The 27,278-nt window shown below is 46.1% G+C and overlaps 1 protein-coding gene across 1 annotated transcript; it reads left to right on the plus strand.

The window, feature by feature from the left end:
• The first annotated feature begins 7,363 nt into the window (after positions 1–7,363).
• LOC143764920 (glutathione S-transferase P 1-like) lies at positions 7,364–16,991 on the plus strand. Its single transcript, XM_077251037.1, has 7 exons — positions 7,364–7,512; positions 10,887–10,922; positions 11,560–11,666; positions 13,768–13,855; positions 13,956–14,059; positions 14,157–14,264; positions 16,660–16,991. Coding segments are annotated over exons 1-7 (633 nt in total). The 5' UTR covers positions 7,364–7,511; the 3' UTR covers positions 16,849–16,991.
• Positions 16,992–27,278: the final 10,287 nt, after the last annotated feature.

Genomic DNA, 27,278 nt, shown 5'->3' on the forward strand with positions numbered 1-27,278 from the left:
CATTACAGAATGATGTAGATAAGTCCCTGATGCCGGTGGGCTTAGCTCACCTTCGATTTTGGGGGTGACAGATTCCCTTTAAGGGTACTGTCACACAGTACAATTTTGATCGCTACGACGGCACGATCAGTGACGTCGCAGCGTCGTATGATTATCGCTCCAGCATCGTAGACTGCGGTCACACGTTGCAATCACGGCGCTGGAGCGATGCCGAAGTCCCCGGGTAACCAGGGTAAACATCGGGTTACTAAGCGCAGGGCCGCGCTTAGTAACCCGATGTTTACCCTGGTTACCAGCGTAAACGTAAAAAAAACAAACAGTACATACTTACATTCCGGTGTCTGTCCCCCGGCGTCTCAGCTTCTCTGCACTGTGTAAGCACAGCGGCCGGAAAGCAGAGCGGTGACGTCAGACGTCACCGCTGTGCTCGCTTTCTGGCTGGCCGGCGCTCACAGTGCAGAGAAGCTGAGACGCCGGAGGACAGACACCGGAATGTGAGTATGTACTGTTTGTTTTTTTTACGTTTACGCTGGTAACCAGGGTAAACATCGGGTTACTAAGCGCGGCCCTGCGCTTAGTTACCCGATGTTTACCCTGGTTACAAGCGAACACATCGCTGGATCGGTGTCACACACAACGATCCAGCGATGTCAGCGGGTGATCAAGCGACGAAAGAAAGTTCCAAACGATCTGCTACGACGTACGATTCTCAGCAGGGTCCCTGATCGCTGCTGCGTGTCAGACACTGCGATATCGTAACGATATCGCTAGAACGTCACGAATCGTACCGTCGTAGCGATCAAAATTGCACTGTGTGACAGTACCCTAAGATGTAAAATGTATGGTTTTCTTTTAATAATGATTGCCGGTTGTATTGTTCAATTGTGTTTTATTATCTTTAATTTTTCCATTTATTTTGTTGGTTGTCTTGTTCTATACAGCTCAATTACCTTCCTATTCATTAAGCCTACTCTTCAAATGCCTGGACTGACTTTTTTGAACATCCCTGAGGATATAACCTCTATGGCCTTCTGAACATCTTATCCCCTTGATATACATAGTGAATCTGTGGAATTTTCTTTTATTACGTTGTCTTATGTGTTATTACTGTATGTTCATCTGGGCCTCATGTCCTTGGTGTGTGCGTGCACGTACCTCCGTGCGGCCCCCCCCTCCCGCACCTGCATGGGTGTCTGCACTTCCCCGGGACTGTGCCTCCACCTCCTGACTGTGTGTGTCCCCCCTTGATTGCCCTGGGTTGTGCGGGAGGCATGTGCTGCGATGTCCGCATGCGCCAACATACCCGGCTGCCATTGGCCCACTGTGACCATGTGATCACAGGTACTAGCAGATCAGAAACGCTTAGAAGGTCCTTTTTCTGATTACACAGCAAAACATGCGTTGAGGCTCTCTTTAGATCCTGGGACCTCTCCTACTTATCAATATGGGTAAGAGTGCAATTCCTCCATCTACATCCCTTACTTACTTTGCACTAGCACTTTAGTGTACCGACAACTTTTTCCTTCGCTTCCTCTGGTCCATGTTGAGTGTGATACACACCATGTCACCAAACAGCACAGTGAGTATCTGTAGCCCTATATACAGGCCCACTCACTGATTCCAAGATTGTAGACACCTGTGATGCTAGTTAGTGGACACACCGCGATTTAACATGTCCCTTTTGCCACATTATTTTCAGGGGTACCATCATTTCTGTCCAGGCCTATTTCATGAGTTTTATTTTTTTTTTTATTCTGTGGAAGCATGGTTGAAAAGCAATGTCTGACTTTCATTTGTTCATTTTCATAGATTTTTTATTTATTATTACTTTTGTCAGATTCAAGTTATTTCTGTGACCATTGTTGGTTTTTCTGTCATTAAACGAGGGGTACCAACAATTTTGACCACGTGTGTAATGCGCACCCCATAATCCTCCATACTCTACTATGGCCACCAGTCGCTGATTTAAAAATAAATAAATACAATACTAATTTTTCCTCGTTCCACCTGATGCTCCGGTCTCCTGTGAAGTGTTGCACATTTAATAACAGCATGTATGCTGTAATTATGTCACCGCGCCCGCTGCTCTGACGAGTCAGACGCCAATGCAGAATGATGGGGGTGGAAGCTTCTGCTGATGCTCCATCATCATTGCTTGCGCTGACGCCGGAGGGGTGCCTGGTGCAGATGCTGATGGGTGAAGTGAGGATGCTGAAGGGTGGAGTAGGGGCCTGGTGCGGCCGCTGATGGGTGGAAGAAGGGGCCCAATGCAGGCTCAGACACTCCCATACAATATAACTATAGTATTAGTAATGTATAGGTGTCTCATAGACGCTTCTCCATTACTAACCCGTGGGCTTGTTGTTACTGAACAATACAAAGGTGAAATCAACCCCAATTGATACTGGCACAGGACAAGTAGGAAGAGCTGGCCAAAGCGCCAAAATTGGCGCATCTAATAGATGTGCCTTTTCTGGGCAGCTGTGGGCTGCTATTTTTAGGTTAGGGGGAGCAATATCCATGGCCCCTTACCAGTCTGGGAATACCAGCCCCAGCTGTCTGCTTTAGCTTGGCTGGTTGTAAAAAATATATAATTATTAATTTAAATAATTAAAAAAAAAACTGCGTGGGGATCCCTCTATTCTTGATAACCAGCCTTGCTAACGCTGACACCTTCGGGTTGCAGCTCCCAGCTCTCAGTTTTGCCTGGCTGGTTGCCAAAAATACAGGGGACTCCACGCCATTTTTTTATTTATAGCCTAGAGCCTTTATGCTCCCATCAGCCTCCGCCTGCTCTTGCTGTTATTAGCAGCAGCAAGCGTAGGCTGATGAGAGTTATAGTCCCATCAGCCAACGCCTGTGACCGCAGGGAAACTTTCAACTTCGGACAGGTGAGGGATACTGTTGTTTTTTATTTTTAATTGTTACAGGGGACAAATGCTTCAGGGAATTTGGTGTTAAGGTGAGTATAATGTGATTTTTTATTTTATTCTTAACTAGCTGAAGAGCCCGGCGTTGCCTGGGCATAGTAAATATCTGTGGTTAGTTACAGCACCTCACTTCTCTTATTTTCCCATCACGCCTCTCATTTTCCCCCTCACATCTCTCATTTTCTCCCTTACACCTCATTTTCCCCCTCACTCCTTATTTCCACCCTCACTCATCTCATTCCCCTCTCACTCCTCTCATTCCCCCCTAACACTTGTCATTTCGACCTCACATCTGTCATTTTCCGATCACTCCACTATTTTCCCTCACTCCTCTCATTTTGCACTCACACCTTTTCATTTTCACCTCACACCCCTCATTTTCACCTCACACCTCTCATTTTCTCCTCAGTATATACATTTTTGTCATCTCCTTTATATATAGTATACACCTGTATGTAATCTCCTGTATATAATATATACCTGTATGTCATCTCCCCTGTAAATAATATATACCTGCTGTATGTCATCTCCTCCTGTATATTGTATATACCTATGTGTCATCTCCTCCTGTATATAGTATATACCTGTATGTCATCTCTTCTGTATAACTATATACCTGTATGTCATCTCCTCCTATATATGGTATATACCTGTATGTCATCTCCTGTATATAGTACATACCTATATACCTATAAGTGTCCTTACCCATAATCTCCACTAGTGTCACCGAGGTAGGGCAGTATATATTAGCTCACACATACACATAATAGACAGGTCTGACGGCTGCCGTATTTCCTATATGGTACAGTTGTTGTTCTTGTAGTTTGTTTGCTTATTAATCAGATTTTTATTTTTGAAGGATAATACCAGACTTGTGTGTGTTTTAGGGCGAGTTTCATGTGTCAAGTTGTGTGTGTTGAGTTGCGTGGGGCGACATGCTTGTAGCGACTTTTGTGAGATGAGTTTTGTGTGGCGACATGCGTGTAGCAACTTTTTGTGTGTCGAGTTGCATGTGACAGGTTAGTGTAGCAAGTTGTGTGCAGCAAGTTTTGCGCTTGGCGAGTTTTATGTGTGGTGCGTTTTGAGTATGTGCAAGTTTTGTGTGAGGCAACTTTTGCATGTGTTGCAACTTTTGTGCATGTGGCAATTTTTCCAGGTGTGCAAGTTTTGCGTGTGGCAAGTTTTCCATGAGGCGAGTTTTGCACGTGTGGCGAGTTTTGCGTGAGCCTAGTTTTGCATGTGGCGAGTTTTGCGCGTGGCGAGTTTTGAGCGGCGACTTTTGTGTGGCGAGGTTGGTGTATGTGTGGTGAAATGTGTGCTGAGGGTGATATGTGTTCAAGCACGTGGTAGTGTGTGGCACATTTTGTGTGTGTGTTCATATCCCCGTGTGTGGTGAGTATCCCATGTCGGGGCCCCACCTTAGCAACTGTACGGTATATACTCTTTGGCGCCATCACGCTCACTCTTTAAGTCCCCCTTGTTCACATCTGGCAGCTGTCAATTTGCCTCCAACACTTTTCCTTTCACTTTTTCCCCATTATGTAGATAGGGGCAAAATTGTTTGGTGAATTGGAACACACAGGGTTAAAATTTTGCCTCACAACATAGCCTATGACGCTCTCAGGGTCCAGACGTGTGACTGTGCAAAATTTTGTGGCTGTAGCTGCGACGGTGCAGATGCCAATCCCGGACATACACACATACACACACACATTCAGCTTTATATATTAGATTCTACATTTGAATACAACTCTCACCATTGTCCCCTCATTGCACTGATCGCAGGGGGTCAATGATGAGAGCCGTCTTCAGCACCCGGCGCCGGGGAACAGTGCTAACACACATCAGTGTGACACGCTCTGGTGCCTGGGAATCAGTGGTACAGATAGCGCTGTTCCCCAGCGCCAGTGCATGTCACACCGATCACATAACTGTGTGTCATCTGTGTACATGTGTGTTGGATGTTTTGCGGCCGATGCTGCTGTTAAAAAACGGACATATCAGTGTATTTTGCCCACACACGGTCCGTGGAAAAACACTGACATGTGCACATACCCATTCACTTGAATGGGTCTAAGTGTGTGTCTCCGGTACATGTGAAAACTGTCACAAGTCCAGGCCACACTGACCTGTGAAAAAGGCCTAATCTTTTAATGTTGGCAGGTGCCGCAGAAGCCCTCGCCTGAGTACTGTGCCCCCTCACCCCAGTGCTGTGCCCCCTCGCCCCAATGCTGTGTCCCATCGCCCCAGTGCAGTGCCCCCTCGCCCCAGTGCAGTGCCCCTTCGCCCCAGTACTGTGTCCCCTCGCCCCAGTGCTGTGCCCTTTCCCCAGTTCAGCGCCCTCGCCCCAGTGCTGTGCCCCCTCGCCCCAGTGCTGTGCCCTTTCCCCAGTGCCCCTTCGCCCCAGTACTGTACCCCCTTGCATCAGTACTGTGCCCCCTCACCTGTTCTGTGTCCCCTCGCCCCAGTGCAATGCCCCCTCACCCCAGTACTGTACCCCCATGCCCCAGTGGTGTGCCCCCTCGCCTCAGTTCTGTGTCCCCTCGCCCCAGTGCTGTGCCCCCTCGCCTCAGTTGTGTCCCCTCGCCCCAGTGCTGTGCCCCCTTGCCTCAGTTCTGTGTCCCCTCGCCCCAGTGCTGTGCCCCCTCGCCTCAGTTCTGTGTCCCCTCGCCCCAGTGCTGTGCCCTCACCCCAGTTCTGTGTCCCCTTGCCCCAGTGGTGTGTGTTATGGTTCTCAATGGCAAGAGAACATTGCCCAGCAAACATAAGAACTAGCTCTTGGAAGGATGGAAACTAAACTGACCATGAACTAAACCTGCCGCACAACTAACAGTAGCCGGGTAGCGTTGCCTGCGTTTTATCCCTAGACGCCCAGCGCCGGCCGGAGGACTAACTAATCCTGGCAGAGGAAAATATAGTCCTGGCTCACCTCTAGAGAAATTTCCCCGAAAGGCAGACAGAGGCCCCCACATATATTGGCGGTGATTTTAGATGAAATGACAAACGTAGTATGAAAATAGGTTTAGCAAAATTGAGGTCCGCTTACTAGATAGCAGGAAGACAGAAAGGGCACTTTCATGGTCAGCTGAAAACCCTATCAAAATACCATCCTGAAATTACTTTAAGACTCTAGTATTAACTCATAACATCAGAGTGGCAATTTCAGATCACAAGAGCTTTCCAGATACAGAAACGAAACTACAGCTGTGAACTGGAACAACATGCAAAAACAAACGAGGACTAAAGTCCAACTTAGCTGTAAGTTGTCTAGCAGCAGGAACATGCACAGAAAGGCTTCTGATTACAATGTTGACCGGCATGGAAGTGACAGAGGAGCAAGGCTAAATAGCGACTCCCACATCCTGATGGAAACAGGTGAAGAGGGGATGATGCACACCAGTTCAATTCCACCAGTGGCCACCGGGGGAGCCCAAAATCCAATTTCACAACAGGTGTGCAACCCTCGCCTCAGTTCTGTGTCCCCTCGCCCCAGTGCTGTGCCCCCTCGCCTCAGTGCTGTGCCCCCTTGCCTCAGTTGTGTCCCCTCGCCCCAGTGCTGTGTCCCCTCGCCCCAGTGCTATGCCCCCTCGCCTCAGTTCTGTGTCCCCTCGCCCCAGTGCTGTGCCCCCTCGCCTCTGTTCTGTGTCCCCTCGCCCCAGTGCTGTGCCGCCTGGCTGACCCGCTCTGCTCAGAGACTAGCGCATGCTACATAGATTGTAAACTAAGGCTACTTTCACATTAGCGTCGTGCACTGCACGTCGCAATGCGACGTTGCGGCGCACCGACGCATACTGTGGAAGCGCCGCACAACGGGGGCAGCGGATGCTGTTTTTCAACGCATCCGCTGCCCCATTGTGAGGTGCGGGGAAGAGGGGGCGGAGTTCTGGCCGCGCATGCGCGGTCGGAAATGCTGGACACGATGCACCAAAAAACGTTACATGCAACGTTTTTTGGTGGCGACGGTCCGACACAACCGTCGCACGACGGTTGCGACGTGTGGCAATGCGTCGCTACTGCAAGTCAATGGAGAAAAAAAGCATCCTGCAAGCACTTTTGCAGGATGCGTTTTTTCTACAAAACGACGCATAGCGATGTGCAGTGCACGACGCTAGTGTGAAAGTAGCCTAAGACTACATACATCACATACACCTAGCGTTCTGTGCAGTGCGTACATCTGGGGCACTTGCCCCACCTGGTGAACCGCCATTTCTTGGGAGTGTATTCACATGAGACGTTTTTTATAGTTTGTGCAAAAACTGCATTTTGCTCGTACTTGTTATAATTAAAAAGCAGTAAGTGGTCTTTGCCAAAATGCAATCTCTGGGGGCCCAGACCACATGGCTCTTGTCAGATATGAGCCCACCTATATGACACGCCCGCTGCCGCCATTTCTGTGACTGGACGCGCTGCACACGGCTCACACAGCACTGCCCACCTCCTTGTCCACGGCTCTAGTGGTAGGAGGGGATTCAGTCAGCTCATCCCGTGACGACCTATAAAGCCTCAGTTCTCTGCTCCGTCCTCCTCCTGCTCTGCGAACTTGTGACTCGTTCTTGGTCTTGTGCTGCACCCGGAGACAAAAGTAGGCCATTGTCTGTGTGCGCACGGTGTCTGTTCTTATCGCCGGCGGGCGGCATGTGTAGTGCGTGTCTGCGCTTATCACTCCGCTTATCAGTGCTTATAGCTGAGGCTTTCCTGAGGTGCTGCAGTATCTGCAGACTGTGTTACTAGACCTCACTGTGCAGTATGGCTGACTGGGGAATGTCTGTATCTGCTCCTGTCAGTGAGGGCTCAGCTCTGTAAGGCTGCATTCACACACGCATGTGCAACATTCTGTTTTATGTCAACGAAACAACTCTTCATCCTTCTGCCATCAGTGTCTGTGTCCTTGTGTATGCTTTTCTTTTGTTTCTCATACCAATTTAATGAATGAAGGCTAAAGTTTCCTGTGTTAATGTTTGTTTTGTATGCACTCTGACTCCTAATGGGCGAGTCTGACCCAGAACATGGATCCAAGTACAGCATTCTTTCCCTACTCCCATGGTCCCTTTGTAAAATGAAATTGCACATGGACGTGTATTGTGCGTGTCTGAACGAGGCCTCCATAGTAATGCTCTCAGATCTGTGCCTTGCTGTGCACCACCGCTCACTAGACAGTTAAAACTGAACTTGAGAACGTGATCACTAATCCTATTGTTTTTTGTTTTCTACCCTCCCCCACCCTTCTCTTGTTCCCTACTTGCATTGTGCTTAATCCGCCACTGCTCCAAAGCTCTTTTCTATACTAGATACTATATCTGAACTTGGCCCTGAAGCTGGCCGGGATCGCTGGAGTGCAGGTAGCTCCTAATCCTGGCTGTGGAGTGGTGACCTCCTGCTTAAGCGATGGGCAAGCCCCCTTCCTGCAGTGGTTGAAATATAACATTTACTATACAGCAATCTATAATGCTGAAGTTTGTTTCTTGTGTTTTTTTTTTTTCTTGAAAGGGTTAAATGACTTTGGGCCACTTTATCTACCACTGCCCACCGTGATGGCCCACTTCTAATTGAGGTCACTCCAACCTGGCCCGTTTGGAATCTGGGCATTGAAATGGACAGTCAATCAATTTTAACAATTTGAATAAGTAACTGGTGGTTTAAAGGGGGTTAAATGTTTCTAGGCCACTGATCTTGCATGACCATCACAAAAAAGTGATTGCCCACATCAAATTCAGGTCACTCCAGCCTGGCCCGAGTGAGTTCTGGGCATCAGAACTGGCATCAAAGTGGGCAAAGCTGTCCTGTACAGAATACAAGTCAGTGCTATATGGTAAGCTAGTAATCCTATCCTTTGCCTGTGTACACTCGTGAGCCGGAGATTGCTAGAAGGGAAGTTACCAGACTTGTGCCATCTATTGAGTAACTTGAAGTTGTTGGCTCTATATTGAGGTTTCAAACTCTGCATTTTGATATTCTCATGCCCTTTTCACCCTGCTCCGACATAGTGGATGGAGCTGGGGCATGACCAGCTGCAGCATTCGCTATGCCACAAATCTTACTCCAACAGGGACTGGAGTAGGATTTGTGATGAGGTGCACGCCACTGGTCACTCTCCTAGTCAGAAGTCAGGACTGCCTAGGACTTCAGCACATCTCAAGGTCGGCATGAAGTAGAAAAGGAATCACTACTACAGCAACGCCAAAGATTGTTGAAGAGTAAGACTCCCCTGCTTACTATCCCACTTGTGAATACCACCTAAGAATGCTCTTTCTGGGATTTTGGGTCCTGTTAGTGACTGACAGCTTTCTAGGTACGCACACTTAGAGGAAGGCTGTCAGTCACTGATAGGACTGCCCACTGGACCCAAAATCCCAGAAGGAGCAGAGGATTTAATGACTACAGCTCGGGTTATGCTGAAGCTTTTCTCACAAAACTATATATCAATATACTCATATCCTGCTCTATAACACTGTGTCTGCAGATTTTATGAAATTTTCATGACCGCTTCCTATGAATTGGTGGATTTTGGCTGTAGGCCTAGTTGGCTATTACTATAGATAGTGCTGAGGATGGCTCTGTACAGTTGCCCTGTCTCATCTGTTGCGTTAAAAGGTTCTCTATAGGAGTTTAGAATCTGTAAATGTGAGGCATTCTGCACCAGAGCTCTTAAAAGTAATGTATTACATTTTCATTTAAACATTAACCTTCTTACGAGAGTGACCTCTGGCACAACAGTGTGTGACTATTTTGATTACACTTTTTGGCGAGAACAATTTGCAGTAAAAAGGTTACTGCAGTAGTTATTCTGTAAGTGGAAAGTTGGCAGAATTCTACCATGTTTACCACTGTGGAATATGCAGAGTGCTGCCAAAGCTAGCCCCTAGCCAGTGGTAAGACCTGCGACACAAGCTGGGAGAGGGGCAAATGATGCTACCACCCCTGCTGTTGTCGTCTGTACTGGATGACGGCCTGTGTGGGACCTACAGACTTCTACCCGTTGCATTAAACACTTATCTTGTGGGCAGGTTCTGTGCTGGAAGGTTCCTGAGCCTTGCAGGGGTCGCTCTGCCCCACAAATGTTAATATCAGTGCTGATAGAAGAATAGTGCCAGAGGTGATTGGCCTTACAGGAGGCTAACGCACAAAGCTTGTGACAGGCGAGGGGCTGAATCTGGAAGGAGGTAGCCTTGTGTTCTCTAGCCTTCTAATCATCACAGGATGGTGATCCTCTGATGTTACAAGCGCTGCAGAACTGGTGTCTGACATGTTACTGAGGTGTCACTACTTGGCTCATGGCTAGGTGCTTCTTCATCATTGGGCTGAAGGCTACTCTGAAGTAAAAGATGGTGAGCAGGAAAGTTTTCATTGTGTTCCAAGCGGAGGCAAGGTGGCCATAAATATCTGGTGCTGACCCTATGCTGTATTGGTGGGTGAACCCCCTCATATCGGACACTTGTGATCTGCCTGTGGGATTGTGCATGAGGCATAACTTGGTAACTTTTTGGTGTTAACTGTAACTTCTATTAAAAAAAAATGTAAGCAAAATTAATGATTGGGTTGTGGTGTTTGTATCCTTCTCTACTGACCTGGAAACTGCTCGTGAGCAGCCACTAGAGGGCACTCTCTAAATTCAATTTACTGCATAAGTGTGGTGAAGGCAATATGGGGATAACTGAGGTCCTGCCAAATTATACCCTCTGTTTGACGCTGCTGTGTCACTTTGATCAGGGAGCAGACTGGCATGACTGCACACAACTGCATTATGGGTTTTCCACCATGCTTTCTGTCCTTGTGGCAAGCTTCACCAACGTCATGTTATTTACTTGCAGCTCTTCAGTGGCCCATGCAAGACAAGCCATATGTGTTATACTTCCACACTACTTCTGTCCTCAGTATGAGACCCTTGACAGTAGAATAAATCTAATATATAGCTTATTTTTAACAACTTGCTTTTTTTTTTTTTCCTTCTATCTCTAGTGCCTGAATACACGATCATTTATTTTAATGTTAATGGTAAGTAGAGCTTTTTCTTTTAAGGAGGAGGGGGGAACGGATGTATAAAAACTATTTAATACAGGTGATAGAAATGTGAAACTAGTCCTACCTGTGTTCCTTATATTAATGGTCTTGTTGAGAAATCTGTATTTTATTTCAGTATGCTAATGATTTCTTCCAGGCTCTGGGGCTTGTGGTGCCTGGAAGAAATCTCTGCCTCCCATTCTCTTACCACCAATACCAGTGCCTGTGGTATGTAATGGTGGTCTTGAATCCTATGCCCTGCAGTAACGTGTTTATACAGTACCTATTACACCCTTCTATATAGCCATTGGCTTTGGTGCTCTCTCCACTTCCTTGCTCCGTAGTTGGGAACCATACAGTTTCTGATGCCTGTCACCCATGTATGCATGGTGGGTAGAGCACCTTATCGTCTCGCACGCCGGAGGTCACTGCAATGGAAGTAGGCAAATGTTAAGCTAGTCCTACTTGTATGCATCTGTCACCTGTATACCCATATTACTAGGTTGCATATGTCCCAGGGGGTGACTGATTCCCTTTAATTAGAGATGGGAACTACATCATGGCTAGGAACTGTAAGGAGGAGTGTCTTGGTGGATAAACTGTATATAAAATCATTTGATCTTCTCGACAGGTCGTTGTGAAGCCATGCGGATGCTTATGGCTGACCAAGGAGCAGAGTGGAAGGAGGAAGTTGTAACATCTGACACTTGGCAGAAGGGAGAGCTGAAGAGCAAGGCGGTGAGAAAAAGTTCTCAAATCATGTCTGTATCGTGATCTTGCACAATAATCTACAAACGTCGAGTATTGGACCTCTTGAGGCTGGTGTACTTGCTTTTTGTGTAATCCTGATACATTTTAAAATGAGTCCTACATGATTTTAATATCCAGTTTGAAAACTTTCTAAAAAGTATTAAACCACCTTTCTTGCATGGACTTTACTAGTGCACTAGCTGCATCAGATAACTTTCATAATGTATACAAATCTTGTAATGAGAATTCAGGTGGCAGGTTCCCAGTTAGTGATGTGGTCAGGATTTCTCCCCCAGTGTTTTGGGTACGTGTTTTGTATTAACCTCAAAGAGCTTATGATCTTTCAGCCCTGACTATTGTAAAATTATGTAGCCTCAAATTTAAGGCTGAAAACATGCTAATAAGTCTCCCAGAACAGATCCAAATCTAAAGAGCATTTTTTATTTTGCACAAAATCTATGAACCATGTGCACCTACTGCCACTTTCGGTAATTTGGCACAAAAAAAGTTAACTAATACCACAAGGCAGTGATCTACAGAAATACAATGTAGTCCTGCCTGTAATATTTAGGAAGGCAAATTCAAAATGGGGGTGGAGAACCAACTCGCACCCTCCAAAAAGTCACATGACCTGATAAAACCAACCCCTCGCATGAGTTACACATTAAAAACACAAGCAAAATTAGTATATTCAAATAACGTTAGAAATCAGAAGATGCAATGAAACGGCATAAGAGAACGCAGGCAAATCTGTACAAACAGGACTAAAATATAACTTGCACAGGGACACCAGCCCACAACATACTATCAGGAAATACTCTGAACTCAAGGTTAAGGGTGAAGTAGTCATTCTCTACACAAGTGTAGTCCATTGGGAATGCATGTATTTAAGTGGAACATCCAAAATGCTTCACTATCGTGGAGCCGCTTCCTGATATCACCTCCCTTTAAAGAAGATGGAACTTTCAATTGCGTGTATCCGGAGCGAGAAGGTCTTCTGTTGGTGCTGTTGAACGAAATGTCTGGATGCCTGTGACATCACCTGGAAAGAATCAGAAGTGCTGTAAATATCAGTCGGGTTTTCAGATATGTATTTTTATTTTTTTCCTGGAAGTGCAACCAACATATAAATTGTTGCATGTAGTACATTTGATATAGACATTATCACTATTACAGTTGAGCTATTGAATAAAGTTCTGAATAAACACAATACTTAGTCGCTTGTACAAATTTACAGATTCTACACTGATTTTTCTCCATCTCTGAAAAAGCCCTTACAATTGAGCCAAGTATGCCGATCAGATTTGGTGTTAAGAGGCTGGGTTGATTAACTATTTCCCAGGGTTTTTGCTCTTTTTGCCACCACCGAACACCTTGAGCTCAGAACCTCAGACAGAATAGTATCTTCAAGCAAGTACTAACCTCTTAGGCGGTGTGCACACGTTGCGGATCTGCAGCGGTTTTCCATGCGTTTATAGTACCATGTAAACCTATGGAAAAACAAAATCTGCAGTGCACATGCTGCGGAAAATTCCGCTCGGAAACGCTGCGTTATTCTCCGCAGCATGTCAGTTGTTTGTGTGGATTCCGCAGCTTTTTTCACCTGCTCCACAATAGGAATACGCAGGTGTAAAGCCGCAGTTGGAATCCGCACAAAGCCCGCAGGAATGCCGCAGTAAAACGCAGTGCGATTTGCCTACGGATTTTGCAAAAAAGGTGCGGAAAAATCCACATGCTTTTCCACAACGTGTGCACGTACCCTTTACTATCCTTAAACTAAAGGCTATACTGTATAGAGAACTGGCTTGTCTTTCCACCTATTAACAGCTTGAGATGTACTGTACAGTTGAGTAATTCTGAGCAGTTTTTCCATCCCACAATATCCTTGCCCCTGTTAATAGTCCAATAATAGTGTTTGTACATGAGTGGCTTTAATATTTTAGAGTTTGTTTCCGTTTTTTACTAGTCCTGAGTATTTGATCTGCGCTTGCTTAGGCCTCAATGTTGCTATAGTTAACTCCATAAATCAGAGCTAGAAACAAGCTACCAGTAATAGGAACCTATAGTTGATTTCCTTTTTCTTCCTTAGGTGTTTGGCCAACTTCCAGGATTTAAAGACGGAGATCTAACCCTGTATCAGTCCAATGCCATTTTGCGCCATCTTGCCAGGAATCATGGTATTTGCATGTCTCTCTAGTCTTGAACTTGGTGACACATTGAGCTCCTTTATCGTTTTTTTTGTATTTATTTACTCCTTTAACTGTAAATTACCTGTAGGTCTCTATGGAAAAAACCACCGAGAGGCAACACTCATAGACATGGTAAATGATGGGGTGGAAGACCTTCGGCTTAAATATTTACGGCTGATATATCAGAACTACGTGAGTAGCAGCCAGAAATCTGACAGTACAATCCTGCTCTTCATTAGATTTACATGTGATTTCCTATATAAATATATATACTTTTTTTTTCTTTTAGGACAATGGGAAAGATGAATACATTAAGGCTCTGGCTACTGAATTTGGTCACTTTGAACGTCTGCTTGCATCCAATGATGGGGGGAAGAGTTTCATTGTAGGAGGGGAGGTGAGACTTGATTGATTTATGATACTATTTTTTTTTTTTATTTATTTTTTTTTAAATGGGGGTCACATGGCAAGGTACACACAAGATCCAGCTGATATAGTGAGACGTCATAATATAGGGTCTATTTTAAAGTGCTTTATTTGGTGTAAAATACAATTTAATCCAAAGTCATAAAGATTTAAAAGGTACCAGGTCTTTACCCATGTGCACATGGGAGAAATCTGTCACTCAATGAGTGACAGTGCTGGACTAATCTCCAGCCATGGTCCCTAGATACATTTTTAAAGCGAATCTGTCACCCCAAAATATGCCTGTATGCTAAGGCCACCGGTATCAAGGGCTTATCTACAGCATTCTGTAATGCTGTAGATAAGTTCCCAATGTAACCTGAAAGATAAGAAAGAGGTTAGATTATACTCACCCATGGGCGGTCTGGGTCCAGCTCCTCCCATCTTCATACGTGCTCTTGTATTCATGCTGCGGCGCAGGCGTACTTTGTCAGCCCTGAGGGCAGAGCAAAGTACTGCAGTGCGCAGGCGCTGGGAAAGGTCAGAGGCCAATCACTTGCGCACTGCAGTAGCTTGAAGCAAAGAGGATGTCATTGTATGAAGACGGAAGGCCCCAGACTGACACCCATCGGACCGCCCCTGGGTGAGTATAGTCTAACTCGTTTTTCTTATCTTTCAGGTTACATGGTAGGGCTTATCAACCGCATTACAGAATACTGTAGATAAGCCCCTGATGCCTGTGGCCTTAGCTTATAGGCGAATTTTGGGGTGATAGATTCCCTTTAACTCCTTCACCACCTTGCAATTTCTTATGTTTGTGCTTACATTTCTTTGCTCCCTGTCCCAGAGCCGTACCTTCTATTTTTATTTTTTTTTTTTTGTCAATCTAACCATAAGAGGTGTGTGTGTGTGTGTGTGTGTGTGTGTGTGTGTCCCTGATATGCAGATGCCAAATATAGGTCAGATAAGCATTCATGTGCAGGGAAAGATGCAGACTCTGGCTCAAATGCTGGGACACTACCTTGGCCATGCCTATACTTTCAAGGTTGTGGAGGGGTTAACTTTAGTTTTCTACAATGCCAGAGCGTCTGAGGGGGGGGGGGGGGGGGGGGAAGAAATGCCTGGCCGCCCTTGTGCAGCCAAACTGCCTCGTGCTGCTTTAGATTTGGGCAGCATAAGTCAGCTGTCGGGTACCGTTCATGGTGTTTGGATCACATGATTATGCAGGTGTCAAGAGCTAGCCATATGGGTATGACTTTAGTAGTCCAGTGTATCCATGACCTACTGTGAATGGAGTATTGACATGATTATACACAAACCTTATAATACAACAACTTACCTACAAATGTTTCAAGCAACCCTTCCCTCTTAATACAATTTTGCTTATATTCTGCTTAAAATGGTGGCATTAACAATGAAGTCATCTGCAAAATTAAAACTGCTTATACAACTATTCAATGGAAAAGTAAAGTTTTTGACTTTCAGAATGTGAGGGGAGGGAAAACCTTAAAGAGTAAAAGTAGAAATGAGCAGATCAAGTTGTGGGACTCTGGTCCAGGTAAATGTTACCTGGTTGCTAGACAGGAGACCCACAAAACTGTTGCCTTCTGGCGTCCCTGACACAGCTTCTAACTTGTCAAGCCTTACCTGGCAAAGATGCTGTTGCACCAGCCCTGACTAGTCAAACCATATCGGCAAGTTAGATTTACAGGCCTCCTGTATAGCCGCCAAACACCACGGATCTGGGCGCTGGACCAGTGTGGATCTGCTCATCTCTAGTGAAGAGAAATCTGTTTTTAAGGCTTCTAAAATGAAGGATGATCTGACCTTGTAAATCTTTATCAAACCTATTGTTTCGTCTGTTACCCCTGCGTAATGTGCTCATTGTAATCAATGACATGTAAGCCCTGTGTATTCTGACCTGACTGTCAGGCCTAATTGTTGCTGACGTTCGTTCATTTAGTGGGGTGCAGGGGACAAATGAAAGGCCTTAAGATCGGACTAAACACAGTTGGTGATGAGCGAATATACTCATTGCTCGGGTGGTCTCCCGAGTATGTTAGTGTTCAGAGACTTAGTTTTCATCACCTCAGCTGAATGATTTACAGCTACTAGCCAGGCTGAGTACATGTGGGGGTTGCTAGGGAATCCCCACATGTAATCAAGCTGGCTAATAGCTGTAAATCATTCAGCTGCTGCGATGAAAACAATCTCAAACACTAACATACTTGGAGATCACCCGAGCGTGCTCGGGGAAAACCCAAGCAACGAGTATATTCATTCATCACTACACACGGTCTGTTTCCATGTTGGAAAGTAACGTGTGCCACATCCATGCTGACCTAAAGAATAGACTAACGGGTATTGTCATTACTCCCCGATTTTAGATTTCCTTTGCTGATTATAACTTGGTGGATCTTCTGCGCAACCATCTTGTCCTGGCTCCAGACTGCCTTTCAGGCTCCCCACTCCTCTCTGCCTATGTCAAGCGTATCAGCAGCCGTCCCAAACTCGAAGCCTTTCTCTCCAGTGATGCCCACAAGAACAGACCAATTAATGGCAATGGCAAGCAGTGAGTGCTGAAAAGCAGAAGCTAGAAGTGAACATGATAACGTTGCCACGATCAATAACTTTGATGCCTTTTGTAGGTCATAACTAGATAGAAGTACTGTAAAATGATTATTCATGAATTATTGAAAAGTAAATAGTTTTGATCAGAGCACTGTGGTGTCTTTAATTGAAAGTTTATTTCATGCCTCAAAATAAACTTGGTGGTTGGGAGTTATGACAGACACAACTCCCTAACTAGATCAATGTTAATTGTATGCCAGCACTCACTACTATGGGGTGCGTTAGCAGTGATTGCCTACTGTTCATGCATTCAACTCATTAAAACCATTTGCAGTAAACTCATCCTAGTGGTGGCAGCCACAGGCAACTGTATAAAGCAACTAAAGAGTTTCTCTTGCTAAAGAGACTCTCAAGCTGTAGAATCAAATAACTGTACATTCTAAGAGGGTGTTTTGGTGAGATATCAAATGTATATAATACACTAGCCTATCAAGGCTCATCGTTGACTGTTTTCTTTACCTATTGGGCATGAGGTTATTAATTAAGCAGGTAGATGTTGGTGGAAAATGTGTGTTTTTTTTTTTTTTTTTTTTTTTTTCCCCTTCTCTTTCCCCTTACCAGCTGGCTGGTACCAATTCACCTTCCTTTCTAGCTGATCTGGGCTCAAAAAAATATTTTCCATCTCTCCTTGTGCCTTTGCTCATGCAGAGATGATTGATTTGCTTTGGTACTCCTTGAGCTCCTAGCCGGTAGTCTGCTCCAACACCCTACCTGCTTTACGTGGTGGAGTCCACTTATTATATGGTCTCCACCTTGGACCACGCTGGAGTTGTGCTGGATGTGACATCCAGATGTTTCACTTGGTACAGAACGAGGTTCCAGATGTGCTTCCAGTTTGCATCTCCATTCAGCTCAGTGGAGCACCGTTTCGGTCCTGCAATTTGTGAGATAAGGATGTTCTCTATTCAAATGCTACTATGGAGTGGATTTCCTAGTAAACCACATGGTAAACTGAATTGCATGTGATGTGAGTCAGCACTGGTTCTTTCAATTGGGGGCGATAAATCACAATTTCCGAGAAGTAGGGTTGGCAACTTGACTTTGTGTGTTTTTGACTGTCCTGTAATTCCTGTACAACTGGTAACACTGCCTATAAATGACCCCGACTGCAGAAGCCATTCTAAGGTAGGATGGTATCTTTAATTTTCCCTTCACCATGACAGCACCGCACATGAGATGGCATCCGCCCCCAGGAACAGGAAACCTGCAGCAGAGATAAAAGAATGGGGCGGCCACTCTCTCCTCAGTTTGGTTTCCTGTTCCTGCAGGTGGACGCCTGTGGCAGAGCTCATACCTCCAGAGGGATACCCTCTGATTCCGGTCCGGAGGCCGAGGTCTGCGGGGGGGGACCAGCCATGCTCGGCAGCACTGCGTGCGGTGCTGCCCGGGTGAAGGAGCTGCTGTACCGTGCCTTTTTCCCCTCGCTGGACTCCCCGGCGACCGCTCTGGGCAGGAGGCAGGTCCGGGGCAGGGGGCGTGTCCTTCGCTGCCGCCAAAGTGAAGGATGACAACTTCCGGTCGCGCCGGAAGTAACGTCACACGCCGAAGGAGCCGGTGTGCTGGACACTTCCGGGCGGAAGCTGTTCCAGAGGCGCGCACACCGCTCCTTATATATACAGGGAGCAACCGATTAGCCGCTGGTCCTCTACAGCACGCAGTTTGCCTGCTAGAATGACCGAACCAGCGATGGATCTGGAGATGCCTGCACTCAGAATGTCTGAGGAGGTGCAAACTACCGCGGTATCCGGGGTCCTGAAGGGGTGAGTGCCTTTGTAAGGCAAGATCACACACACTGATACACTATATACTGTGTCTTTTTAGGGAAGGAAAGCCACCTCCAAACAAAAGAATAGGGCTTGTCCACTATGTAAGGTGACGCTCCCTAAACTATATACCAAAAGAATCTGCCGGGCCTGTATAGATAAAACAGTCGCAAAAGAATCACCTTCCTTATTACAGAACATTAGGACAATAATACGGGAAGAGGTTAAATCCACAGTTAAAGAGCAGCTGAAACATCAGGCGGCTAAAGAAAATCCCCCTCCCCCAGCAAGTGAGGGGTCGGACATAGATTCAGGGGATGAGCCGGGAGTGTTAACCCCCTCTGATGCCTCAGACTTAGACTCCTCGGATGAGGAGTATGGCCACCCGTATTTCCAGTCAGAGGATATTGGAAAACTGCTCAAACTAGTCAGAGCAACTATGGGGGTGGAAACCCCAAAGGAGCTGCGGTCAGTTCAGGATAGTATGTTCAGCAACTTGGAGGGAAAGAAGCAGAAAGTCTTTCCCTTCCATGATAATATACTTAATCTAATTAAGAAAGAATGGAAAAAGCCCAATAAGATCTCCATTCCTCAAGCCTTAAAACGCAAGTACCCCTTTGATGAAGCGGTATGTGAAAAATGGGAAAAGGCTCCTAAATTAGACGCCGCCATAGCCAGCACCTCTAAAGGGGTAGCATTGCCTTTTGAGGATATGGGAGCCCTAAAAGACCCCCTTGACAAGAAGGCAGATGCCTTTCTAAAATCAGCTTGGGAGGCATCAACATGGTCATTTAAACCCGGGGGTTGCGGCCACTTGCACGGCATGTGCTATGGTCAAATGGCTGGAGGAGTTAAGTGACCAAATCAAAAATAAGTGCCCATGAGAAACTACTAGAGGCATTGTCCTCCCTGCAAGGGGCCGCAAAATTCCTGGCAGATGTATCAATTGATTCTGTCAGGGGGGGCCGCATGTGCTTCTGCTTTATCCAACTCTGGGCGTAGAGCATTATGGCTGAAGAATTGGGCGGCTGACTTCCAGTCAAAAGTCAAACTGCGGAGTACCCTGTGAAGGGCAATATCTTTTCGGTAAAGCTCTGGACGAGATTCTTGAAAAAGCGTCTGACAAAAAGGTGATTTCCACCTCCTTCCTTTCCTAGGCGCCGATGGGAGGCTTCCCGTTCGTCCTTTCGGGGATCTGGATACAGGGGGACCCGCGGCCGTTCAGATGACAGGCCTGGCCGAGGCAGACCTTGGAGAGATCGAAAAGAAAAAGGATTGCTTTTCAACAAGCCTCCCCCTAAGTCTGATCCCAAACACCAATGACGCCAGGATTCCGGTGGGTGGAAGACTCCGGTGGTTCGTCCACCACTGGGTGGCACTGCCGGCTTCTCAGTGGATAACCAACCTATTATCGGAAGGTCTGAAACTCAAATTCTCCAACCTCCCACCAAATCGTGTGACAATGACCCAAGTGGCGGGAAAAAATCAGGCCACGCTGGAAAGAGAAGTTCGTCTCCTCATACAAAAAGAGGTATTGGTAAAGGTTCCTCATCAGGAAATGGGGAAAGGGTTCTACAGCACCCTGTTCCTAATGCCAAAACCAGACGGCTCGTTGAGGGTGATATTCAACTTGAGGGCCTTAAATCGTTACATTCATATAGAGAAATGCAAGATGGAGACTCTAAGGACGGCGATAAAAGTGCTCAACCCAAACTGTTATATGGCAGTAATCGATCTTACAGACGCTTACTACCATGTGCCAATCGCAATCCAACATCAGCAATATCTCAGACTACTAGTAAACCTCGAAAAAACTCCCACCCACCTACAGTATCAATGTCTTCCATTTGGGGTAGCCATAGCACCCCGCATATTTACCAAAATTATTTCCGAAGTGGCGTCCTTCATCAGAAAACAAGACATTACTGGTGCCTTATTTGGACAATTTCTTGGTGATGGCAAACAGCAAAGAAGATTGCGAGAAAGCAGTCACAACAGTTCTGGACGTGTTAACGAAATTGGGGTGGATGATAAATCTGAAGAAATCAAGACTTGTCCCAACAGTCTCAAGAATTCCTTGGGATCCTACTAGATTCCACCAAACAGGAGTGTATCCTCCCACAGAGGAAAATTCAGTCTATCCAACAGAAGGTGCAACTTCTTCAGCGGCAACAATCTATCTCTCTACGGAACGCAATGTCCCTCCTGGGAGTTCTAACGGCGACAATTCCAGCAACGCGGTAGGCCCAAAGCCACACGAGAGTTGCAATGGCAGGTACTAGCCGAGCAAGCAAAAAATCCTTACAATCTAAATCGGAAGATTCTCCTATCTCTAAGGGTCCAAAACTCACTAAAGTGGTGGTTAAAACCAGAAAATCTGAGCAAAGCAGTACTGTGGTCATTACAAAATCCAGTAGTCCTCACCACCGATGCGAGCCCATGGGGATGGGGAGCGCATGTGGGGGATCAGGTTCTACAAGGTCAATGGGAGCCCTCAATGACAGCAGCGTCTTCCAATCTAAAGAACTGTCAGCGGTGAGACAAGCGTTTCTTCAAATAGGAGAAAGAATACAAGGAAGGCATGTGGTGGTGTTATCCGACAACACAACAATAGCTTATATAAATCGCCAAGGGGGCACAAGATCACCATCCCTGATGGCAGAAGCCAAAGAACTTTTCTTGTGGGCCGAAAACAACCTTCTCTCTAACCGGGATATACTTAAGAGGATCAGAGAATCAAGTAGCCGACTTCCTAAGCTGTCACCCATTACATCAAGGGGAGTGGGCCCTGAGCCAGGAAGTCTTTGGGAAAATATGTGCCAACTGGGGCATCCCAGAAGTAGACTTATTCGCCACAAAACAAAATCGGAAGGTGAAGAAGTTCTATTCTCTAAACCCAAAAGAACAACCAGAAGGGGTAGACTCGTTTCTATACCAGTGGAACTTCCATCTGGCATATGCATTTCCCCCAATACCGTTAATCCCGACAGTCCTCAGGAAAATTCGGGAAGACAGGGCACGAGTAATACTCATAGCTCCCTTTTGGCCGAAAAGGGCATGGTTCACGTGGCTCAGGCGCATGTCTATCTCGGACCCTTGGATCCTTCCAGATACATCGGATCTCCTACACCAGGGACCAGTTCAACACCCTCAAGTACACAGGCTACATCTCACCGCCTGGAACTTGAGAGGGGACTTCTACTAGCAAAAGGATTCTCGAACCCTTTAGTGACCACATTGCTCGCTAGCAGGAAAAAAGTCACCTCAGAAAAATATCAAAAAATTTGGCAAAAATTCCTGGAATTCTCGGGGCGACAGTTGTCCCAGACAGGCCAAGAAGTCCCGGTAAAAGAAATTTTAGAATTCCTCCAAAAAGGGTTGGAGAGAGGGCTATCTACTAGCACCCTGAAGGTGCATGTCTCTGCCCTGGGTGCGCTGTTTCATCACAAACTTGATGACCACCCTTGGGTCTATAGGTTCATCCGAGCCTCCTTTACATCTAGACCCTCAAAATTATCTCCCAAGGTGGCTCCCTGGGATCTAAATTTAGTTTTAAATGCTCTAACTGTTTCCCCCTTTGAGCCTATTGACTCTATTTCAATAAAATCTTTGACCCTTAAAACTGTCCTCCTGGTTGCGTTAACTTCAGCCCGCCGTACTTGCGAGCTGCAGGCTATTTCAGTGAACCCCCCTTACACTACCTTCCAGGATGACAGAGTAATTATTAAAACTGACCCGGCCTTCCTACCTAAGGTCAATTCTAAATTTCATAGGGACCAGGAAATTCTTACCCTCATTTTGTCCTCAACCAAAATCCCAGGGAGAGCAAACCTTCCATTGTCTTGATGTCAGACGCTGCCTGCTTCAATACATAGAAGCCACAAAATCTTGGCGTCAGTCATCAGCCCTTTTTGTCACCTTCCAGGGGACAAACGGGAAAAAAAGGCCTCAAAGGCAACTATTGCACGGTGGTTGCATACGGCTATTTCACTTTCGTATTCCTCTTCTGGCCAAATCCCCCCACAGGGTGTTACGGCCCACTCCACGTGTTCTATTGCCACATCCTGGGCGGAAAGGGCAAACGCCTCGGTGGAACAGATTTGTAGAGCGGCAGTATGGTCTTCACCCTCTACCTTCTTCCGACATTATAGGCTAGACTTAGGTCTATCAGACTTGTCTTTCGGGAGAAAGGTGTTATCTGCTGTTGTTCCACCCTAGGAGTCTTCTATTTCTTCCCCTCATGTGCGGTGCTGTCATGGTGAAGGGAAAAAAATGATAATTACTTACGGGTAATTTGATTTTTCCAGAACCATGACAGCACCGCATTAATTCCCGCCCTATCTTGGTGATGGTTGTGTGATTCCCAAAAAAAACAAAATTGGATAGATAGCTAAAAAAAAAAATATATATACACCTTTAAACATATAGATAAGAGCTAATATACAGCTATGCAATGTAAATATGATACATGAATGTGTACTAACAAAGCGGTCATCTTCCATACTCTGAAACAAACTGAGGAGAGAGTGGCCGCCCCATTCTTTTAGCTCTGCTGCAGGTTTCCTGTTCCTGGGGGCGGATGCTATCTCATGTGCGGTGCTGTCATGGTTCTGGAAAATCAAATTACCCGTAAGTAATTATAATTTTTTTCTCACCATGGCTGAATTTCAGTGCTTATCAGTTTCATAAGTGCAGATCTTGGCGTGGACCCCCAGCCTAATGGGTTTCTCTCTGGGTGACCACTGTTAGCGGGTGGTAGGTTATATACCCCCTTCTCACAAGGTCTTATGGGGACAAGGATGCTGCCCCTAATGATAAAACAGACTCTTTAATAAGGAGGTCACATTTCCATATGACTAATTCAACCTTCCATTGAGAAGCATAAACTATGCCTTATGTAAGAAATAAAGGGTTGTTTGCCAGGAAAGTCGGTCCTCTACAGCTTCCTTTCCGCAGGAGCATCAATCAATAATTGGAAAGCACACAAAGATCAAACCGTGAGAAAAATCTAACACATGTCCTGCTACTTGCATTCAGAAAGCAAACAACAAATGCCCGTGTAGGTAGTAAACTGTTTTACATGTAGGAAGTGTAATAAAATTTTAAGAATTTTACCATGAAATACATCATACAGTTATTTGTCACAAACCATATGTTGCTTATAGTAAAGAAGTTCCCACTAGTCATATAGTAAGGATTCAGACGCAGTGGATATATCATGCCAACTTGGGTACGTTTTCGGGAGTGCCAGTTTTCAGGGTGATGGAAAAAACTACAGAAGCCTAAATACAACACAGATTGTGCAATAGTGCAAAATATTCAAGTACCGTTTCATTATTAATGCCATTAAAGTGAATGTTAAGCTGCATATTTAGTAATCTTCAACAAAGTATAAATCTAAACAATCTATAGACATGCTCCACAGCAGCTGTTAAGCCCTTTAGGTGTAAGAATCTTAAATGCCTTCAGAGTAATCTATTCCCCCTTAACATGACAGCACCACAGAGAGGGGATCTGCTCCGTCGGGACAGGAAACCTACAGATAAAAAGGTGGTACCCCTCTTCCGCATCAGTTGGTTTCCTGTCCCAAGGGAACCATACAGCAGCCTACCTCTTTCCAAAGCTTGGATCTGGGGCCATTCAGGTGGGGGGGTTCCCTGCCTCAGCTGGCGTGGTTCCCGCAGTGCCACTGCTGGGGTCAGCGGGCCCTTGAGGGTGTGCAGGAGAGGTGGCAGAAGGAGATAAAGACCACCTCTCCTGGTGTCCGCACGGCATCCCTCATGGCTGCATGTGTTCTGGAACTAGTGGGTGCATGCATGAGATCCGGGCTGCAATGAATCTCTGGGAGGCAAGTACTGCGCATGCGTGGAATCCCGATGACATCAGGCACACAGTGCATTGCTGGGAACGCTGTTGTAAGGCCTACAGCATTCCCTTGGTGAAATAGAGGCTGTGGGAGGTCTTGGAAAGGCTTTTTTTTTAAGCCAGATGCCGCACCAGGAAGCTGCTGCTTAGTAGTCATCCCCAAGTAGGCATAAGTGAGCAGGGCCCTTTGGGCAACTCTCCCAGTCAGGATTTCTCACGGCCAGGCCTTCGGCAGCAACCACGACAGCGGAAAAGACAGACGGTGAAGGATTCTTCCCACAGACACCGCAGCAGCAACTGTTCAGGCTCTCAACATAGGAAGAGTCCTAGCACGGTCATCAGTGGGAAAGAAAATCCGTGTAGAGTCTTAACATACGGTACCCTTCCGTTCTCTGCTGGGTGGTAAGTGGATTTCGTCAGTCACCTTTTTATAATTGAGGCCTATTCCTCTTCTCTTTATAGGGGAAGAAATGTCAGCAAGACCAAACAGTGTATGCGCAGAGGATCTACCCACTACTTGGTTGAAGAGACTATGTCAATTTTGCATCCAGCAAACCGTTTCTGAGGGAGCGCCAAATTTTGCTTAAAGTCTTGGGTCCCTTATTTAAAGATCAGGTGGAGGATTCACTTAAATCCTTAGATGGCGAAAAAAGTCACAAAACTAAATATTTCCCCCTTTTCTGAGTCCAGCAGTTCAGATAGCAGGAGCGAGTCAGTCCGATAATTCTCAATCTTCCGCTTCCTCATCACCTTCGGAGGCCGGTCGGGGTTGTTTCTCAGTTACTGAAATGGATTATTTTATCAATAGTTAGATCCACTATGGGCCTCGTAGACTCCTGACCAAACAAATCTATTCAAGATATAATGTTTAGCGGGCTTGAACAAAGATCCAGGAGATCTTTCCCACTAAACAATAAAGTTCAAGATCAAATTTAGAAAAATGGGGAAAAAAGAGGGGCCTCCTCAACCCCAAAAGAAAATACCTCTTTGAGGATCCTATGTGCTCCTTCTGGGAGAAAGCCACGTCTAATTTTGGCGCTATCGCTAAAGCCTCCAAAAACTTCACTCTCCCATTCGAAGACATGGGAACATTAAAAGATCCCATGGACAAAAAACAGACTTTCTTAAAAGGTGCCTGGGAGGCTGCGGGGGGTGGTCTGAAGCCTACGGTCACAGCTATGTGTACAGCTAGAGCCTTAATGATATGGCTGGACCAACTGGAAACCTAATTGAAGGAAAAAAAACCTAGAGACACAATTTTAAATACGGTCCCTATGATGAGGGGGTGCGGCAGCCTTTTTAGCAGATTCCGTTAGATTGGCCGCCAGGGCAGGTTCTTTTTCAAATGCAGCCAGACGGGCCTTATGGCTTAACCCCTTCCCGACCTGTGACGCCACGTAGGCATCATGAAAGTCTGTGCCAATCCGACCTGTGGCGTCATGGAGGGATCGCGTCCCTGCAGATTGGGTGAAAGGGTTAACTCCAATTTCACCCGATCTGCAGGGACGGGGAGTGGTACTTCAGCCCAGCCCCCGTGGCTACGATCGCTCTAATTGGCTTTCACTTTCAACAGCCAATCAGAGCGATTTGTAATATTTCACCTATGGAAACTGGTGAAATATTACAATCCAGCCATGGCCGATGCTGCAATATCATCGGCCATGGCCGGAAACCCTGATCTGCCCCCCACCGCCACCGATCGCCTCCCCAGTCCTCCGTCCTGTGCTCTGTCCGCTCCCCCGCCCTCCTGTCCGCTCCCCCCCCCCCCCCCCCCCCATATACTTACCGAGCCTCCCAGTGTCTGTCCGTCTGCTCCATGGGAACCGCCATCTTCCAAAATGGCAGGCGCATGCGCAGTGCACCCGCCGAATCGGCCGGCAGATTCGTTCCAGGTACATTTTGATCACTGTGATAGGTTTTATTACAGTGATCAAAATAAAAAAAATAGTAAATGAACCCCCCTTTATCACCCCCATAGGTAGGGACAACAATAAAATAAAGAAAATATATTTACTTTTATTCTTCCACTAGGGTTGGGGTTAGAACTAGGTTATGTGCACACGGTGTGGATTTGGCTGCGGATCCACGGCGGATTGGCCGCTGCGGATTCGTAGCAGTTTTCCATCAGGTGTACAGTACCATGTAAACCTATGGAAAAACCAAATCCACTGTGCCCATGGTGCGGACAATACTGCAACAAAGGAAAAAGGCCAATGCTTAAAAATGCAAGCAATGGCAAAGTATGGGGTATTGGCTGGAAAGCATGCCATGTAAAGTGGTTGAGCCCAGCACAAAAAGACAATAAGCCTACCCCATGCGTGGTACAAATGACCGGACCTGGAAAGCAGCAAAATCTGCAAAAGAGCACAGGAAAAAATGCAGGTGGAGTTCGATTCCAAAAATGACAGGGCTGAGCATAACAAGGAGATAGGTGTGGGAAGATCCCTGTGGGTTATTCCCGTTGGGTATTTATTCATGACAAATTTGGGGACGCCCACCTTTTGTCTCTCTATACTCATATTAGGACCATGGTCCAGTGCTACATGTCTTTATTTGCTGTATGTGTAGTAATCCTTTATGCATGACTATTGTGCTATGACAGTCCATATATGGTTTTTTGTCATAGATTGTCGGGTACAGGTGTATAGCATTATACAGATGTGTATAATAATTTTTTGATATTTGCACATGGAGAAGGGTGTTCTTGTTATGTTTTTAATTGGTTTTACATTGATGTTTGTGTCCTT

Source organism: Ranitomeya variabilis, chromosome 4 (assembly GCF_051348905.1).
Source record: "Ranitomeya variabilis isolate aRanVar5 chromosome 4, aRanVar5.hap1, whole genome shotgun sequence".
Taxonomy (NCBI): Eukaryota; Metazoa; Chordata; class Amphibia; order Anura; family Dendrobatidae; genus Ranitomeya; species Ranitomeya variabilis.

What these genes read in the sequence shown, in the direction of transcription:
- LOC143764920 (XM_077251037.1), top strand. An exon ending in GAGAGCTGAAGAGCAAGGCG is followed by an intron (nt 11,667 to 13,767) that starts GTGAGAAAAAGT and finishes TTTCTTCCTTAG; the next exon opens with GTGTTTGGCCAACTTCCAGG. An exon ending in GGCTGATATATCAGAACTAC is followed by an intron (nt 14,060 to 14,156) that starts GTGAGTAGCAGC and finishes TTTTTCTTTTAG; the next exon opens with GACAATGGGAAAGATGAATA.